Source organism: Glycine max, chromosome 16, assembly GCF_000004515.6.
Source record: "Glycine max cultivar Williams 82 chromosome 16, Glycine_max_v4.0, whole genome shotgun sequence".
Taxonomy (NCBI): domain Eukaryota; kingdom Viridiplantae; phylum Streptophyta; class Magnoliopsida; order Fabales; family Fabaceae; genus Glycine; species Glycine max.
Genome location: NC_038252.2, coordinates 35,247,410 through 35,265,795, shown reverse-complemented (window position 1 = coordinate 35,265,795; position 18,386 = coordinate 35,247,410). Strand labels below are relative to the sequence as shown.

Sequence of the window (18,386 nt, the reverse complement as noted above, 5' to 3'; positions counted from 1 at the left end):
GTATTGACCACAAGAATAAATCATATTTTTTTGTTATTAATTTTGATTTTTTTTATGAATTTAGTGTACATTGGAATTTTAAAAAAGGAGATAATTACAGTAAATGCATAATTTTTCGTATTCTAAGAATTAATTCGGGAGAATTGGATAATTAAGTCGATAATTTAGTATTAGGCACAATAATAAAAAAAGGTAAAAAAAACAATGAAAGTGAAGAAAAAAACAGGCAGGGCAGCAGTATAAATAATAGAAGTTTTAGGATTTATATGCAGAAGCAAGAAGTAGACTTGTTTTCTATATATTCTTGCGTGATCATGAATTCCTCCATTTATATTCTTGTCTTTGTCCAGCTTTGGTTGTTGAGCTTACCATGCAGAGAGAGTGTGTGCATCCCAAGTGAGCGTGAGACACTTTTGAAGTTTAAGAATAATCTCATAGATCCTTCAAATAGGCTTTGGTCTTGGAATCATAATCATACCAACTGTTGCCACTGGTATGGAGTCCTCTGCCACAACCTTACTTCCCATCTTCTTCAGCTTCACCTCCACAGTTCACCTTCTGCTTTCGATGATGGCTACATTGCATCCGATGAGGAAGCTTATTGGAGATGGAGCTTTGGTGGAGAGATAAGTCCTTGTTTGGCTGATTTAAAGCATTTGAATTACTTGGACTTGAGCGGCAATTATTTACTTGGAGCAGGTATGTCAATTCCTTCTTTCCTTGGGACAATGACTTCCTTGACTCACCTCGACCTCTCTGATACTGGATTCTATGGGTAGATTCCATCTCAGATTTGGAATCTCTCAAATTTGGTGTATCTTGACCTGGCGTATGCCGCCAATGAAACAATTCCATCTCAGATTGGGAATCTCTCCAATTTGGTGTATCTTGGCCTTGGAGGTCATTCTGTTGTCGAACCTCTGTTAGCTGAAAATGTAGAATGGGTATCAAGTATGTGGAAGCTTGAATATCTTTATTTGAGTAATGCAAACCTATCCAAAGCATTTCATTGGCTACACACTCTCCAATCTCTTCCTTCTTTGACCCACCTATATTTGTTTCGATGCACACTCCCTCACTATAATGAACCATCCTTGCTCAACTTCTCATCTCTGCAAACTCTCATTCTTTACAATACTAGTTATTCCCCTGCCATCTCTTTTGTCCCCAAGTGGATATTCAAATTGAAGAAACTTGTTTCTCTTCAATTACATGGTAATGAAATCCAAGGTCCGATTCCTTGTGGTATTCGAAACCTCACACTTATTCAAAATCTTGACTTGTCTGGAAATTCATTCTCATCTTCTATACCTGATTGCTTATACGGTCTTCATCGTCTCAAGTCTTTGGACCTAAGATCCAGCAACTTGCATGGGACTATTTCTGATGCCCTGGGAAATTTGACTTCTCTTGTTGAACTTGATTTATCAGCTAATCAACTTGAAGGAACCATTCCAACTTCTTTGGGAAATTTGACTTCTCTTGTTGCACTTTATTTGTCATATAATCAACTTGAAGGAACAATTCCGACTTTTTTGGGAAATCTCCGCAACTCAAGGGAGATAGATTTAACATTTCTCGATCTCTCTATTAATAAATTCAGTGGAAATCCATTTGAAAGTCTTGGATCACTCTCTAAATTGTCATCTCTTTGGATTGATGGCAATAATTTTCAAGGAGTTGTCAAGGAAGATGATCTTGCAAATCTTACAAGCTTGACGGATTTTGGTGCATCGGGAAACAATTTCACTTTAAAAGTGGGTCCCAATTGGATTCCTAATTTTCAACTTACCTATTTGGAAGTGACATCATGGCAGTTAGGTCCCAGCTTTCCATTGTGGATTCAGTCACAAAACAAACTTAAATATGTTGGACTATCTAACACGGGGATTTTCGATTCTATTCCCACTTGGTTCTGGGAAGCACATTCTCAGGTTTTGTATTTAAACCTCTCTCATAATCATATCCGTGGTGAGCTTGTGACTACAATAAAAAATCCAATATCTATCCAAACTGTTGATCTAAGCACAAATCACTTATGTGGTAAATTACCCTATCTTTCAAATGATGTGTATGACTTAGACCTTTCAACCAATTCATTCTCTGAATCCATGCAAGATTTTTTATGTAACAATCAGGACAAGCCAATGCAATTAGAATTTCTCAATCTTGCATCCAATAATCTGTCAGGAGAAATACCTGATTGTTGGATTAATTGGCCATTTCTAGTGGAAGTGAATTTACAAAGCAACCATTTTGTTGGGAACTTCCCCCCATCCATGGGTTCCTTGGCTGAGCTGCAGTCATTAGAAATTCGTAACAACTTGCTCTCGGGAATATTTCCTACCAGTTTGAAGAAGACTAGCCAATTGATATCCTTGGATCTTGGAGAAAATAATCTTTCAGGATGTATTCCAACATGGGTTGGAGAAAAGCTCTCAAATATGAAAATCCTCCGCCTTCGATCAAACAGTTTTTCCGGTCACATTCCAAATGAAATATGTCAGATGAGTCTTCTTCAGGTTTTAGACCTTGCAAAAAATAATTTTTCTGGCAATATACCCAGCTGTTTCCGTAACTTGAGTGCCATGACACTAGTGAACCGGAGTACATATCCCCGTATCTATTCTCATGCACCAAATGATACATATTACTCTTCGGTATCAGGTATAGTTAGTGTGCTACTATGGCTAAAAGTAAGAGGAGATGAGTATCGAAACATTCTGGGTTTGGTAACAAGTATTGATCTGTCAAGTAACAAATTATTAGGAGATATTCCTAGAGAAATCACAGATCTAAATGGATTGAACTTTTTGAACTTGTCCCACAACCAATTGATTGGTCCTATTCCAGAAGGTATTGGTAATATGGGATCGTTACAAACCATTGATCTTTCAAGGAATCAAATTTCTGGTGAAATCCCTCCAACCATTTCTAATTTGAGCTTTTTGAGCTTGCTAGACGTGTCTTATAATCATTTGAAGGGAAAAATTCCAACAGGAACTCAATTGCAAACCTTTGATGCCTCCAGATTTATTGGCAACAATCTATGTGGTCCACCACTGCCCATAAACTGCAGCTCCAATGGGAAAACTCATAGTTATGAAGGAAGTCATGGGCATGGAGTGAATTGGTTTTTTGTTAGTGCGACAATTGGATTTGTTGTGGGACTTTGGATAGTGATTGCTCCTTTGCTGATTTGTAGATCATGGCGGCATGCCTATTTTCATTTCCTTGATCATGTGTGGTTCAAACTTCAATCTTTTTACTCGTATAGTATCACTGTTTAGTGTTGCTTACAACCAATGTTGTATCATTGTATTGCCAGGTTGTTCAATTTGCATTGTAGTTATTGCTATCTTCTTTCTTTTTTTTTTTTTTTTTTTAAATTTGAGAGTCTTATTTAAATTCTGTTTTGGGATGTACATATTTGCATATTGAGCATATTTGTAGTTAAGATCAACTAGTTGTTCAATTCTGTGTATCATATTCTTGTTTCCAAAAATGGGGGACTAGTGTTTCAAGAAAACGTGGTTGAATAGGAAAAAAACTTATATTTAATTTTAGTCACTAACCATTGAAGTGAATAATTAGTTCTTTCGTGTTAATTAAAGTCGTGACTCGTGGCTGCATACAAGACTTGACTCTCCAAGCCGGCCAGGCCAAGAACTTTGATGAGATATCCATAGATAACCAATGATGCTTGAGAACCAACAAAATTGTTGGAGTAATATTCTAAATTACCCTATGGGGGCTACCGATATCGCATCAACATTTACTCACTTCTTCCATTAAAAGGAACTGGAGGCTGAAAGTCGTAATCTTCATTTTTATACTTTTTAGATTATACAAAGTTGGAAAAATTAAAACATTATGTGGTGGGCGAATTAGTGAACAAAAATTATAAGATCTGCACAGCTTATTCTAATTTAATTCTAATTTAGAAATTAATTATTTTCCATTTTACTCCCTTTATGACAAATTTAATTTTTACTTATAAGCCGGTCTCTGATAAACCTTGTACCATATTTTAAAGCAAATCATAACACATCATAAAACATAGTGATATAATTTTAGATGTCTTTGTGTGTGTGAGATGTATTGTTAATATTTATAGCATCCTTCCTCATAAAATTTAGCGTGATGTAATGTTAATGTTTACGACCAAGCTAAAAGTACAAAAAAATAATTTTTATCTAAAGGTTTTCTTGTAATAAATATAATGGGTGAAATTAGCCATAATCAAATTCTACTTTTTTTTATTTCCTTTTTATAAACAGTGCCATATATAACAGGAAACTGAATTTGTCCGTTTTCACACTAGACTAACAGCGCCAAGAATGAGAATGAACATAATTTTCAGCAACTTTGATATGTAGACTCTAGGTTAGTATTAAAAACATAAAACAAAATATTATTGTAAACATAAAGATGAAAATTATTGAGTCTAACCTTTTTTATGAAAAGGGGAGAGTATAAGGGAGGAAAGGAAGAACCAATAGAAAAATCAATTTTGATTCAAAATGTCCTTGCCCCTGTAGCTCAATGGTGGAGACTATGGGGGCATCCAATATTATTAATTTTTTTTCACTTGATCATGAAAAATGAATAAAGTACCAACTGATTAGATTTTTTTTTTCCAACTTAATTTTAGAGCATAGTAAATAATTTTTTTTTAGAATGTAAGTTGATAAAATTATATATGATAGAAATATGACACTACTCATACAACAATTCATATAATTCAGACAACTTCAATTTATTTATCTATTTCTAACCATCATATCATTTATTATACTTTAAATTTATCTTTCCTTTTGTTGTAAATAACATTTATGTTGTATTTTAAATTTTTAATTAAATTAAAAATATCCAGCATAATGTAAAAGATATTTGTTAATTTTTTCCAAAAGGAAAAATTAATATATATATATATATATATATATATTTATATTTATATTATACAATAGTAGCTTGACCAAAAGGATCAGTAGAAATAATTAAATTTTGTCGAGTATAAGAAACGTAGCTTCACTGTCCATTATTATTAGCCAAATGTTAACTGGTGAGGACATTGATTAAAAAAGTAAAAAGAAAATAATTTTCATTGAAGTGTATAAAATTATGTTATTTATGATTTTTTTAAAAATTTTATTGTTCACTATATTTTTCATTTGAATTTCTTAATTAATGCTATAAGAGTAGTTGTTAGTAAGATTCGTATTCTTATAAGAAAAATAATGCTGTGTTATGATATAAAAACATCATACGTAATTTTCAGCATGAGATAGTGATAGGATATCAGCAGCAGATAACAGGGATAAGGAACCAGAAGCAAGCATCAGAAAGACAGAAACATTGAAGGGAGTAGCAGTAATTAACAAACCAGAGGTGCAAAAAGAAGAAAAGACTAAGAGAAAGGTCACAAAGCCATCTTACCTTCGTGATTACGTATGAAGCAAAAAGGGGCAAATTGGACAATATAGCAGCAGTGGGCAATTTAGCAGTAGAGGTCTAGCTTGGGTCATGTTTGTCTTATCCTCTCCGACAAGCATAACAAACTTTGATACGTGTAATATTCCTTGAGCAAATTGATACAATTCTGTTAGGAAGATTGTTATATATATCTATGTAAATAACAAGCTATGACATGAATAAAAATTGCCCTTTTCTTACCTTGTTCTTCCTTTATTCTCCCTAATTCTCTGGAGATAGTTTCTGTATGAGGACCCAGTATAGGAGCAATCTTTTTGTTTTCTTTCAAACATAAAGTATCGCAGGTAGTTTGGAGCAACAGGTTCTCCATTGACTAGTAGTAGTAGCTATAGTGACCAAACTTAATTCCTCATTATCATAGCCATCATACAAACCTAGCTCACACTGTTCACTTGCATCGATATGATCTTGTCTAACTATCACACCATAAAACACTAAGTGTATTGATCAATTAATGTAATCTTATTTTAGTTTAATTGGAAGTTTTAAATTTTAATCTTAAATATATAATTACATTAAATATTTATATATAAAAACGTATCATCTATAATAATTCTATTTCTATTGAACAAGTAGATTATCTTTAATAAAAAAATACCTTGTGATTTAGAAATAAAAAACTATAACACAGCATCAATTTTTACATTGCTAATTAACTAAAAATAATTCTAATTTTTATCATTGAATGCATGAATTATATATTTGACATACGGTTCTATCTTAATTAAATTGATCTAATATTGTAACAAAAACAAATTGATCTAATATTGTATGTAGTTACTTTTGTTTTCTATTTATTTTTATCTTTTATGAATACGCATCTAAAAAACATTTTCAGAACTGAACACACAAAATGATATACGATTATAAATTGTCTAATAAATTATAAGTTTTGTCTTTCATGTATGCACAGGTGTGTTTCTTCCCAAATTGTGTGCAGTAGCAGAAGGTGCAAATGCTCGTCGACAAATGGGTGAGATCAAAAGCTCAGGTATGGTGGCATTGCTCCACAACCTTTTGATGATGTAGAGCTCTCAGATGAATCTGCCATTGCTCCATTCCCTCAATACTAAGTAGTTTCTCAGACTCTTCCCATTGAAAACCAGTGTAGCCAGCTTTCATTATTTTTGGTTAATATTTATAAATTGTTCTTTAGTACTGATTGGTCTGAATAGTGTGATAGATTCTAACTTTTTAAATGAATGATTAAGAATTTGAATTTTATCAACTTTTAGTTCTTCATCCTTCTACGAAAGTGATTATTAGTCTCTCAATTATCTTTTGGGCGGTCTTAATCTATAACTCTGTTTGTCATTGCTCAGTCACTTTCATAAATAAAAAATCACTGTTAAATAATGATGATGTGATAATCATATGATTTCTCACTTGGGTTATGACGTAAAAATCATGTGATAAAACGTTGTTAAGGTATTACAAATATTTTGTCATCAGTGTAAAACTGTCAAAAATTAAAATTTTGAAAAAAAAAGAAAAAGAATATATAATAAACAAAATCAATAATTCACAATACACAAATTAACCTTTTAGCATGTGATTATTATATCAAAATCTTTATTTTTTGGTACCTTTTCAATTTGTCATTCAAGTCTAGAAGGACCTATGTGTGGACTTCTAAAGGAGTCCATTTATGAGTGAAAATTTTCAAAATTTGTTTATCGTATCGTAGCAGGCTAAGTATATTGGATTTTATATTGCTATTCACATTACCCATGTGGGTAGAAAATTAGAAAATTCTAGAAGTATTCTTTTTACATAAATATGATTTTGTTATACAAATATACAATAGAATTATATTTTTATTACATTGTTTGGGACACAATTCTAGAAGTAGTTCTTTGTGTTCGGTTTCAAAATCATTAAAAATTAAACTCAGTTTATGTTTGGAGTTTTTAGTTTCAGTTTATTTTAATTTTTAGATTTTAAAAAATTATTTAATAGATAAAATAATTTAAATATTTAATCTTATCACACTCCAATATAAAATCATGTAATATTAAAAAAATATTGACACAAAAATAAATAAAAAAGAATTAAACATAATAAAAATAATTAAAAAATATTATAAAAAATAACAGTAAAGGTTAAAACATAAACAATAATCAATAAATTAAACAAAATTTTATTGTTTGTTGTATGTGATAAAAACCATTTCAGAAAGATGTAAAAAATCAACTTAGTGCAATTTTTGTTGAACATGTTTGTATTTCGAAATTATATTTTAAAATGGAAAATTGAAAATTGACAATCACCCCTAAGGCGACCTTAATTTTTAAATAAGTAAAAAGTATTGTATGTGTGGTGCACAGGGCAGAGATTAATATAAAGCCATGGCATATTTTGTTGGGAGGGTTGAAAGAAGGCACTACGAGGATACCATGGCTGAACAGAGAGCCTTATGCTTACTGGAAAGGTAATCCAGCTGTTGCTGAAACCAGACAAGACCTCATTAAATGCAATGTTTCTGAAAATCAAGATTGGAATGCTCGTTTATTTGCCCAGGTATCACACTTCTTATTAGCTTTGTTTGATTACACTTACTGAAAGTAGTTTTATTCTTTGGATATGAAAAAATTAATTTTGTACGTAATATTTCTTATAAGCAAAAGTTTCATTATATAAAATTGGCTTAAGCACATGGTGTGCAGCAACTAGAAATAACAGGCAAATTCAAGCAACACAATGGCCAGTACCAATATTGTATATAACATTATACACCTTTTTAACTTTTAATCTTTTATTAATACACAACTGAAAAGTACATTCAAAATCAAAGGAAATAACCTGTTATTGAACATTACTGATTTTTTCCTTCTAAACAATATATTTTGTCTGTTAATTGACTCACAATAAAGCCACATATATAGCTTCCTTCTTGAAAAATGAAAATTTTGTTTCAGGATTGGTTTCGAGAATCACAAGAGGGGTTCAACAAATCAGACTTGCCAAGTCAATGCACTTATAGGTATAACATTAAAACTGTCCATTCATGCTTCAGTTATAATTATATGTAATAATATATTTTTGTTATTGGATATATAAGTTCAGTTTATCAATAAATAAATGTTTCAATTCAATCATGATCGTGCAGATATAAGGTGTACATTGAAGGTTCTGCTTGGTCAGTCAGTCAAAAATACATTCTGTCATGTGACTCTACCACTCTACGTGTACGGCTACATGTTTCATCTCCTGAATTCATATGCTAAACTCTTCAGATACAAACCCTCCATAAGTGCTAATGCTACAGAACTATGTGTGGAGTCAATGGTTTGTGGAGCAGAAGGATCAGTAAAGAAATTTATGATGGAATCATTGGTCAAGGTTCCTGCAAATACCGACCCTTGCACCATGCCTGCCCCTTTTGATCCTCCAACTTTGTATGCAACATTACAGAGAAAGGAAAGCTCAATTCAACAAGTTGAATCATTTGAGAAAAGTTGTTGGGATAATCAAACCATAACATCTTAATGAATATTTGTTTTTCCATATTCAACTTAACTCATTCATTCTTAGACTATCTTGGGAGGATACAAGTAGAATCTAGATTATCTTGTACTTGGCTAAAGAAACCATATCATGCTTGACGAATTATCAGTTTTAGACTTTACGAGGAAAAAAAAATTAGTTTGTTAATTTTGTAAATATGGATACCAAAATGTAAAATTTGATATCAATTAAGTTAACTAATGAATCAAATTTGTAAAATTTGAAAATATGGAAACGAACCGAGCAATTGAAAAGTGGGATACCAAAATCATCCTCAAGTGTACTTAAAAAAAATAATAAGATTTTAATTTCTATTGCAACAAGTCGTTATTTCTTATTAGAGATAAAAGAATTTTAGGACTGAACAATAAGATTTGTGTAACAAGCATTTAGTTGTATGAGATTAAAGGCAAAATGCTCACAAAAATAAATCTCCAATAAGGTTTTGCAATAATATCTATTGTGAGTCTGTCAGAGATTTAATACACTCGAGTGTAAATATTTTTACACTATCAACTAATCAATGGTTTACGTTTCAATGTGATATGAGAATAGTAATATATAGGTAGTATTTGAGTTAAGCTCATGAAAGCCAAATTAGAAGCCCTGCAACTGCAACCAAACTTTCTAACAATCTCTTCCCGATATAAGACGCACTATTCTTAGCTGTGGCCGTTTCATCTATCCCTTGGTTTCTACCATTCTGGGAACTTCCTTCAGCTGAATGCACAAAAGAACACATTAAAAATAAATGCAAAATTTAGTACTACACCATTGAAACTCAAATGTCAATGTCAAAAATAAATTCTAAAAATGAAATATTTTGTTGAAAGGATCACTACCAGAAGTAGTGGGCGAAGGACTGATAGAACCACCATTGGATTTCTGACCAATTTGATTAAAAGCTTGAGCTTCAGGTGATTTAGGATCCAAGTGAAGAAGTGCTGTTCAAATCGTTTCAAACAAGAATTTCTTGAGAAAAAATCAAACCTCAAATATTTTTAACTTTCGCAGTTGAAAACTCAGAGATAACAGATACACAAACAAAGTAAAATTGGCAAATTTAGATGCCCTTTTTTTCCCCTTTAAAATGTGTTATTGTCTAGTTATGAATGAGAAAAGTAGAAAAGTTTGAAGTACATGACTTGTTGACCATTCATTACATAGTAAATGGAATGTAACACTCTTTTGTTCTTTAAGGAAAATGAAAGGCTTGATAATGATAAAACTTAGACCACAAATATTCTGATTTTTTTAGAAATATACTAAAATTGGAAGATTTAGGGCCTGAGTATTCTCAGTTAAGAAACTGTTTTATAAAATAATTTTAGACTACTTAGTAATCAATTTCTTATCCAAAATATATAAGTTTGGAGAATCCTATCCAAAATAAGTGTTCTAAAATCCAAAAAACAAAAACAACGGGAAATTGTTTTCTCAGCTTCTTCTGTTTTAATCTTATTCAAGTTCCCTCTCAATTTCACATTCTGTGTCTCACATCATTCTCCGCCAAACAGTCTGAAGAACTGATAGCAGAGGCTATCTGCTAAGAGCAAAACGAAGGAAATAAAGAGAAGATAAGCAAATTCAAATTCTGTTCTGTGCTTTTTCATTCCTTTTCTCTTGATATTTACAGGCTTACACTGCTTATTGTTTTCTAGCAGATAATAACAAACTCTGTTATAACAGAATTTGAGGATAACAGAATTTGGGAAAAGCACTATCTCTGTCCCCTAACTAACTGCAGTGCACTAATGCTGTCGCGGCTAAACGTAATCTCTGAGGTGAGTGGGTCTGTTGTGGTTCCTTGCTGGTCTGCTATTAGCTGCTACCTCTGGTTCTTCCGTAATGTTGTTGTTGCTATCAAGAACCTTGTTTAGTTGTATCTTGAAAACTAAAAATAGTTTTGAAAATAGAAATAAAGACTCTTTTTTTTCCTATTAAAAACATGTTATCATCAGACAATGAAAGATAAAAACATTAGTTGTTATATGGCCACTAACAAGACTCATTGCATAGGAAATGGAAACATAACACTGTAGTGTAGTGTTCTTCAAGAAAAAAGGAAGACTTAATTTGAAATTGAACATACCAGAGCACTGTGAGAGATTATCAGGTGTTTTGCAAAGAGAAGGGAGACCAACAGCAATTGTCATGTTAATCTTTAAGCCAAGGTCAGGAACATCCCTGTCTTTGAGAATAAGGCAGACACACTTCTTGTTGGTCTTCATGGCTTGTGTGAGACCACCGCAACAATCTGCTGTGGGTGCTTTCGCGTCAGCACCCAAATATGGCAGACACGTTGCAACACCTGTCAGGGATTCAGCACATCTCTGTTTGTCTTGAGCTGAATCTTCCATTGCATGACTAACCAATACCAATGTTATTGCTAACACTAGCAAGTGTGGTAGACAAGCATTTGAATCCATTTTTCAATCTTGATGAATGAATGAGTGGAGATAGATTATATTATAGTCTATGGAACAAGTTTAGAATGAGTATACAGAGCAGGGTTGTAGCTAGAAATTGTTAAGTTGTGGTGCTACATGTAAAATGTTGGTTTTTTTTTAAAAAAAAATTATTAGAAGGTTTTGTAGTGTGTTATGTTTTAGAAAACATGGGAATTGGGAAGGAAACTAGTGGATGAAAACAAATTCTGTGGTTTCATTGTGAACTCACTGAAGAAGACCAGTTTGTTTTGCAAAGAGAAGGGAGACCAACAGCAATTGTCATGTTAATCTTTAAGCCAAGGTCAGGATCATCCCTGACGGAGACTGGAAGACAAGTTTCAAATAAATATTGACGGTTTTTGACTTATTAGAAACCAAATGTTACCGAATATTTAACCGATACATTATTATTTAACTAATGATAGAGATTTAAAGCAAAAGATTTCAAATATTAGAGATTTTCGTTGAAGAAAAAAATTGTCAAAAGATCAAATAAAAAGTCGAATATAAATCATGGATTAAAAACATAATTTTATTTTCTTAAAAAAAAGTACATTTTCCTATTCCAAAAGTGTTAAATTCTCTCATGTTATTATACCCCTAGTAGTTATTTGTTTCTGACCGAGTCTCTTTAGTGTCCAATTTGCTGATGTGAAGGGTAGAAAGACCCAATGACAATGTTGTCATCAAATTTGAAAAGAAATAACTATACAAAATATATAAAAAAAACATAACACTAATAGACCAAAACACTATCAAACACTAAATGAAATTAAATATGTTTTTATCCTTAATAAATAGTTAATTTTTTTAAATAATTTTTTTTATATTGAATTTCTAATAAATTAATATTTTTATTTTTTATCTTTGATTTTTTATTTTAGTCTATGATAAATTAAAAAAAATTGTTTACTTTCTAGTAAATTTTATTTTAATATGTATTAATAATAAATGAAAAATATTTATAATGAAGCAAAAAAAAATAATTTATTAAGGACTAAAAATAAGTGTTTAATATAAAAAATAAAATTATCATTTTATTAAAAATTTATCAAATATATATATATATATATATATATATATATATATATATATATATATATATATATATATATATATAATCAGATATTTATTAAAAATAAAAAATATATTTAAGCCCCTTAAATAATTAAGCAGTACATGTGTGGGATAGTAGACTTCCTTCTTGTGAACAGGACCTGATCCTGAGTGTATTTTTCATATTTGTCCAAGCAAAAAAACCAAATAAAGTGAAACAATGTTTGACTTCCTATCTTCAAAGTTAAAAGTTAAGTCTCTGGAGAAGATGGCTTCGATAAAGACACAATAAAACTGCTTCTGGAGAAGAGGGAATTTCAAGGCATTTGTTCTTCCCTAAAAGCAACTTAACTCTAATGAAAATGTTAACACTGAACAAGAGGCTATAGTCGAAAACCAACTAACATTCCAAAATTCCTCACTAACCATCCCTATTATATTTGACAACCACACCCGTGATGAAAATTATAGTGCGGTCTCATTCCACTGTCTCAATAAATAAAAAATATACAAAAAATCACAATAAGGATATGTTAATTAAGAATTTAATTTAAATACACTTAGAATTGCAATTAACTATATATATTCTCCTATAACTTTTTTTTAGTAATTGTTTTACAAATCATTAGGTGATATCTAATTAATTAACAATTTAAATTTTTACACTGTCTATCTAAATTAAACTCATGTATTAACATCATCAAAGTTATTTTCGTTTTAGTTTTGATAGTTTTTTTTCTAATTAAGTACTACTAGTAGTTGCCATTCTCATTATTTTATTATACGTACATTCTAATTAACTTGAGATACCATTAAGATAAAAGTGGTGTGAAAAAAAGAGCATCAAAGTAGGCGTACGTATGGCGTCAAGAGTTTCATCACTTGTTCTGTGAGGGAAACAAAAAACATTATAAGTTCAAAATTCAAAGCAAAAGAATTCCTTTTATAAAACACATCATTTGTTTCTCAATTCTCCTAAGAAAAAAACCACTTGCACTAATGGGTTGGTACAAGGGTCCTTGTGGCAGCCATCATGCACAACAATGCAAATTCCCTGACTTGGTAAAAAAGGCTAGGAAGGAATTCGTAATAACCACTGAATCAAAGTCTTCTGTAACATTTGGAAATATGTGAGTGAAATTTTCAAAACACCAAACAGTTATAGTATCAAATTTGGTTTCTTTCCGTTAGGCCCATATTACGCACCATGTCCAAAGAGTGCTAGACGTGAGGGGTGAATTAAAAAAAAAAAAATCTAAGTCTCACATTAGTTAGAGATAGTCTCAAGATAGAGTTTATAAGGTGAGGGCAACCCTAATCCTATGAGCTAGCTTTTAGGGTTGAGTTAGACCCAGATTTCTTCTCTTTCTACCCAAATAGAGTTGCAAAAACGGAAGACTAAGAGCTTAATTAGATAGAATTCAAAGTTGTAAATTCCAAACCTGTTTTTACAAAAAAAATAAAAGGTTTAATTATCCTTTTGACCCTTAAAGTTACGACAATATTTCTTTTTAATTCTTATAGTTTAAATTATTCTATTTTAGTCCCGGTTGAATTTTTTTTTTGACTCTTTGATTCTCACCATCAAGTTTCGACTAAAGTCAATTGTTGAAACTAATGTTATGGAGAGGGCAAAGACACTCTCCTATGCACACACGAGACATGGCTGATCATCTTTTCTCTCAACAACAAACCGGCACCTGCAACATCATCCCAACCATGAAGGCACAAACTACCACACATCTGTTACTCATGGAACCAGAAACTCACAATCACACACTTTATCTGCAGCAATCAAAACCATCATCCCATTGGAACGATCAACTTAGTTCAATGCTGTGATACCACTCCAACTTGATGAGACACAGTAAAGAAGGAGATTACATCATGGCAATTGGCAAATGCTAAGCTTTCAGAGGTCGGTGGCAGACACAAGAATAATGGAATGTGTAGTGCCTTTGTCTCATACCTCCATTACACTTCAGTTGTACCTGAGCGTGCTTCCCTATTTTTATTAATTTTGTTCATGTTTATGTGTGACTTGAATCTTCCCCGCGAGGACAAAAAGGTAAAAAAAATGTAAATATAGGAACCAAAATGAATGTCTTAAATTATAGGGACTAAAAAAAATTATCACAACTATAAGGACTAAAAGAGTAATTAAATCAAAATAAAATAAACTAGTGCAAAATAATGGTGGTGTGGTTAGACACTTTTAATCCTAAATGTCTCGTTGTTGACATATATACCTCTACATATGTGTGCATTTTGCAACCACCACCATTAGTGGAGTAAAATTTTAAATGCTAACCCTTCTACGGTATATATCCTACATAGGCATTGTTAGTAGTAAATACCAACCGTGAACCAGAAAATTGTGGATTCAACTTTCGTCTTCCTTCTTCTTCATGGCAGTGCTATTTGCAACTCATGTTCTTCTCTTGATATTGTCCACTTCAACAACTCTCCACTTCAGTGCAAGCAAGGCAGCAAGGCTCAATATGACTTGCAGCGAGAAGGAAAGGAATGCACTCCTCAGCTTCAAGCATGGACTAGCAGACCCTTCAAACAGGCTTTCATCATGGTCTGACAAATCGGATTGCTGTACATGGCCAGGGGTTCACTGCAACAACACAGGTAAAGTCATGGAAATCAATCTTGACACACCTGCGGGCTCTCCCTATAGGGAGTTGAGCGGAGAGATTAGTCCTTCTTTGCTTGAACTAAAATATTTGAATCGTTTGGACTTGAGTTCAAATTATTTTGTTCTTACTCCAATACCAAGCTTCCTAGGCTCATTGGAGAGTCTGAGATACTTGGACCTTAGCTTAAGTGGGTTCATGGGATTAATCCCTCATCAACTAGGAAACCTCTAAAACCTGCAGCACCTTAATCTTGGATACAATTATGCTCTTCAGATAGATAACCTTAATTGGATATCAAGGCTATCTTCCTTCGAGTACCTTGATTTGAGTGGTTCAGACCTTCATAAACAAGGTAACTGGCTTCAAGTACTGAGTGCACTTCCATCTCTTTCAGAACTACACTTGGAGAGCTGTCAAATTGATAACGTAGGACCACCAAAAGGAAAAACCAACTTCACACATCTCCAAGTCCTTGATCTTTCAATTAACAATCTCAATCAGCAAATCCCTTCATGGCTATTTAATCTCAGCACAACTCTTGTCCAACTTGATTTACACAGTAACCTTTTACAGGGAGAAATTCCACAAATAATATCTAGCCTTCAGAACATGAAAAATCTAGACCTGCAGAACAACCAGCTCAGTGGGCCACTTCCAGATTCATTAGGCCAGCTTAAGCATCTTGAAGTTCTAAATCTCAGTAATAATACCTTTACTTGTCCAATTCCCTCACCATTTGCAAACTTGTCATCCTTGAGAACTTTAAACCTGGCTCACAACCGACTGAATGGAACCATTCCTAAGAGTTTTGAGTTCCTCAGAAACCTGCAGGTATTAAATCTTGGAACTAATTCTTTGACTGGTGATATGCCTGTAACTCTTGGAACTCTCTCAAATTTAGTGATGTTAGACCTTTCATCTAATTTGTTAGAAGGATCTATAAAAGAGTCAAATTTTGTAAAACTTTTGAAACTAAAGGAACTACGTTTGTCTTGGACAAACTTGTTCCTCAGTGTCAACTCTGGATGGGTTCCTCCTTTTCAGCTTGAATATGTTTTACTGAGCTCCTTTGGAATAGGTCCTAAGTTTCCAGAATGGCTAAAAAGGCAAAGTTCTGTGAAGGTTTTGACAATGTCGAAGGCAGGTATCGCAGACTTGGTTCCAAGTTGGTTTTGGAATTGGACTTTGCAAATTGAATTCCTGGATCTGTCAAACAATCTGTTAAGTGGAGACCTATCTAACATCTTTCTCAATTCCAGCGTCATAAATTTGAGTTCTAATTTGTTCAAGGGTACATTGCCAAGTGTGTCTGCAAATGTTGAAGTGCTGAATGTTGCCAATAACTCAATTTCCGGAACAATTTCTCCCTTTTTATGTGGAAAGGAAAATGCTACTAATAAGTTAAGTGTGCTTGATTTTTCAAATAATGTCTTATATGGTGATCTTGGTCACTGTTGGGTGCATTGGCAAGCATTGGTGCATTTGAACTTGGGTAGTAATAATTTGTCTGGTGTTATTCCAAACTCCATGGGGTATCTATCTCAACACTGCAAAATTGCTCTACAATGAAATTCATTGACATGGGCAATAACCAACTTTCTGACGCAATACCAGATTGGATGTGGGAAATGCAATATCTAATGGTTCTTCGTCTAAGATCCAACAATTTCAATGGCAGCATTACTCAAGAGATTTGTCAACTTTCTTCCCTTATAGTGCTGGATCTTGGCAATAACAGCCTGTCAGGATCCATTCCAAATAGTTTGGATGACATGAAGACAATGGCTGGTGAAGATGACTTCTTTGCCAACCCTTTAAGTTATTCATATGGCTCTGACTTCAGTTATAACCACTACAAGGAAACTCTTGTCTTAGTTCCCAAAGGAGAAGAGTTAGAGTACAGAGACAATCTGATATTGGTGAGAATGATTGATCTTTCAAGTAATAAGCTGTCTGGAGCAATTCCATCTGAAATTTCCAAGCTATCTGCTTTGCGGTTTTTGAACTTGTCTAGAAATCATCTGTCTGGAGGGATACCAAATGACATGGGAAAAATGAAATTGTTAGAATCCCTTGATCTCTAACTAAACAACATTTCAGGTCAAATCCCTCAAAGCTTATCTGATTTGTCCTTCCTCAGTTTCCTGAATCTATCATGCCACAACTTATCAGGCAGAATTCCCACGAGCACCCAACTTCAAAGCTTTGAAGAACTTAGCTACACTGGAAATCCTGAGCTTTGTGGTCCCCCTGTAACAAAAAATTGCACAAACAAGGAATGGTTGAGGGAGAGTGCTTCTGTTGGACAAGGTGATGGTAATTTCTTTGGAACATCAGAGTTTTATATTGGTATGGGAGTTGGATTTGCAGCAGGATTTTGGGGTTTTTGCAGTGTTGTTTTCTTCAACAGAACTTGGAGGCGTGCTTATTTTCATTATCTTGACCACTTGAGATATCTGATTTATGTGATGATAGTTTTGAAGGTAAGAAGGTTACTTGGGAAATTATGAGTTTACATGTTAACTGTTAGGAGTGAGAGACATTACAACGTGTTAGTCTAGCCATTAAAAATGAGAAAAGGTTTACCATACTATGTATCTGTTCATCTGTGGTGTTCTGTCTGTTTTGCTTTCATTGGTATTAAATGTTCTTAATGTTAAGAGAAGTAGACGAGCTTGAGACTTAGTATCAAATTCTGTTTTGTATTTATGACGCATTATTGTCTTCTACTATCTGTGCACTAACAATGATTAGCATTAAAATACCTGAAATGACACACTCGGTGATTGGATTTAAGAAGATTGTTTTACATAACATGTAACTAAGAATTTGCCTGAATGAATTTAATTAGTGTAGAAAGTTGGAGCTTGCATAGGATTTTGCAGTTTCTAAGCTCTTCCACATCTTCCTTCTCTCGCTTTTCCTTATTCTGATACATTCCACATTCCCATTTCCTGAGTATTGATGCATTTATTCTATAATACTCATTAACAAGTTCATTTGACAAATCATGATTGATTAAATTTTAAAAATCATGAAATATTACTTTTTTATTCATAAAAGTTCCTATCGTTTTATACAAGGGTCACTAGTTGTATTGAATTCCCTCATACAAAATAAAGTTTCAAGCTATCAGATATAGGGTTTCCATCACACCTGTATCACCTATAGGGTTTTCCATCTGTTCATTTTCTTCCACTGGCCGATGTCTAGTTCTTCATCCACCCTATCT

The 18,386-nt window shown here is 32.8% G+C and overlaps 2 protein-coding genes and 2 pseudogenes across 2 annotated transcripts; 3 read left to right on the top strand and 1 right to left on the bottom strand.

The window, feature by feature from the left end:
• Window positions 1–333: 333 nt before the first annotated feature.
• LOC106796567 (receptor-like protein EIX1) lies at window positions 334–3,420 on the top strand. Its single transcript, XM_014769081.2, has one exon. The coding sequence runs from the start codon at window positions 954–956 to the stop codon at window positions 3,288–3,290; it is 2,337 nt and encodes a 778-aa protein (XP_014624567.1). The 5' UTR covers window positions 334–953; the 3' UTR covers window positions 3,291–3,420.
• Window positions 3,421–6,465: 3,045 nt separating this feature from the next.
• Window positions 6,466–8,985, top strand: LOC106796478 (uncharacterized; annotated as a pseudogene).
• A 400-nt stretch (window positions 8,986–9,385) lies between these two features.
• Window positions 9,386–11,694, bottom strand: LOC100777355 (non-specific lipid transfer protein GPI-anchored 14). The gene is made up of 3 exons (XM_041010589.1): window positions 11,096–11,694; window positions 9,846–9,947; window positions 9,386–9,723 (listed from the first exon to the last, which is right to left on the bottom strand). The coding sequence occupies exons 1-3, from the start codon at window positions 11,430–11,432 to the stop codon at window positions 9,587–9,589; spliced, it is 576 nt and encodes a 191-aa protein (XP_040866523.1). The 5' UTR covers window positions 11,433–11,694; the 3' UTR covers window positions 9,386–9,586.
• A 3,223-nt stretch (window positions 11,695–14,917) lies between these two features.
• Window positions 14,918–17,664, top strand: LOC100805146 (receptor-like protein EIX2; annotated as a pseudogene).
• The last annotated feature ends 722 nt before the right edge of the window (window positions 17,665–18,386 follow it).

Excerpts from the sequence above, each read along its gene's own strand:
- LOC106796567 (XM_014769081.2), top strand. The coding sequence starts at position 954 with ATGTGGAAGCTTGAATATCTTTATTTGAGTAATGCAAACCTATCCAAA.
- LOC100777355 (XM_041010589.1), bottom strand. The coding sequence starts at position 11,432 with ATGGATTCAAATGCTTGTCTACCACACTTGCTAGTGTTAGCAATAACA. Across the intron at positions 9,948-11,095 it reads TAATCTCTCACAGTGCTCTG|CACTTCTTCACTTGGATCCT; the intron begins GTATGTTCAATT and ends CGATTTGAACAG. Across the intron at positions 9,724-9,845 it reads TCCTTCGCCCACTACTTCTG|CTGAAGGAAGTTCCCAGAAT; the intron begins GTAGTGATCCTT and ends TTGTGCATTCAG.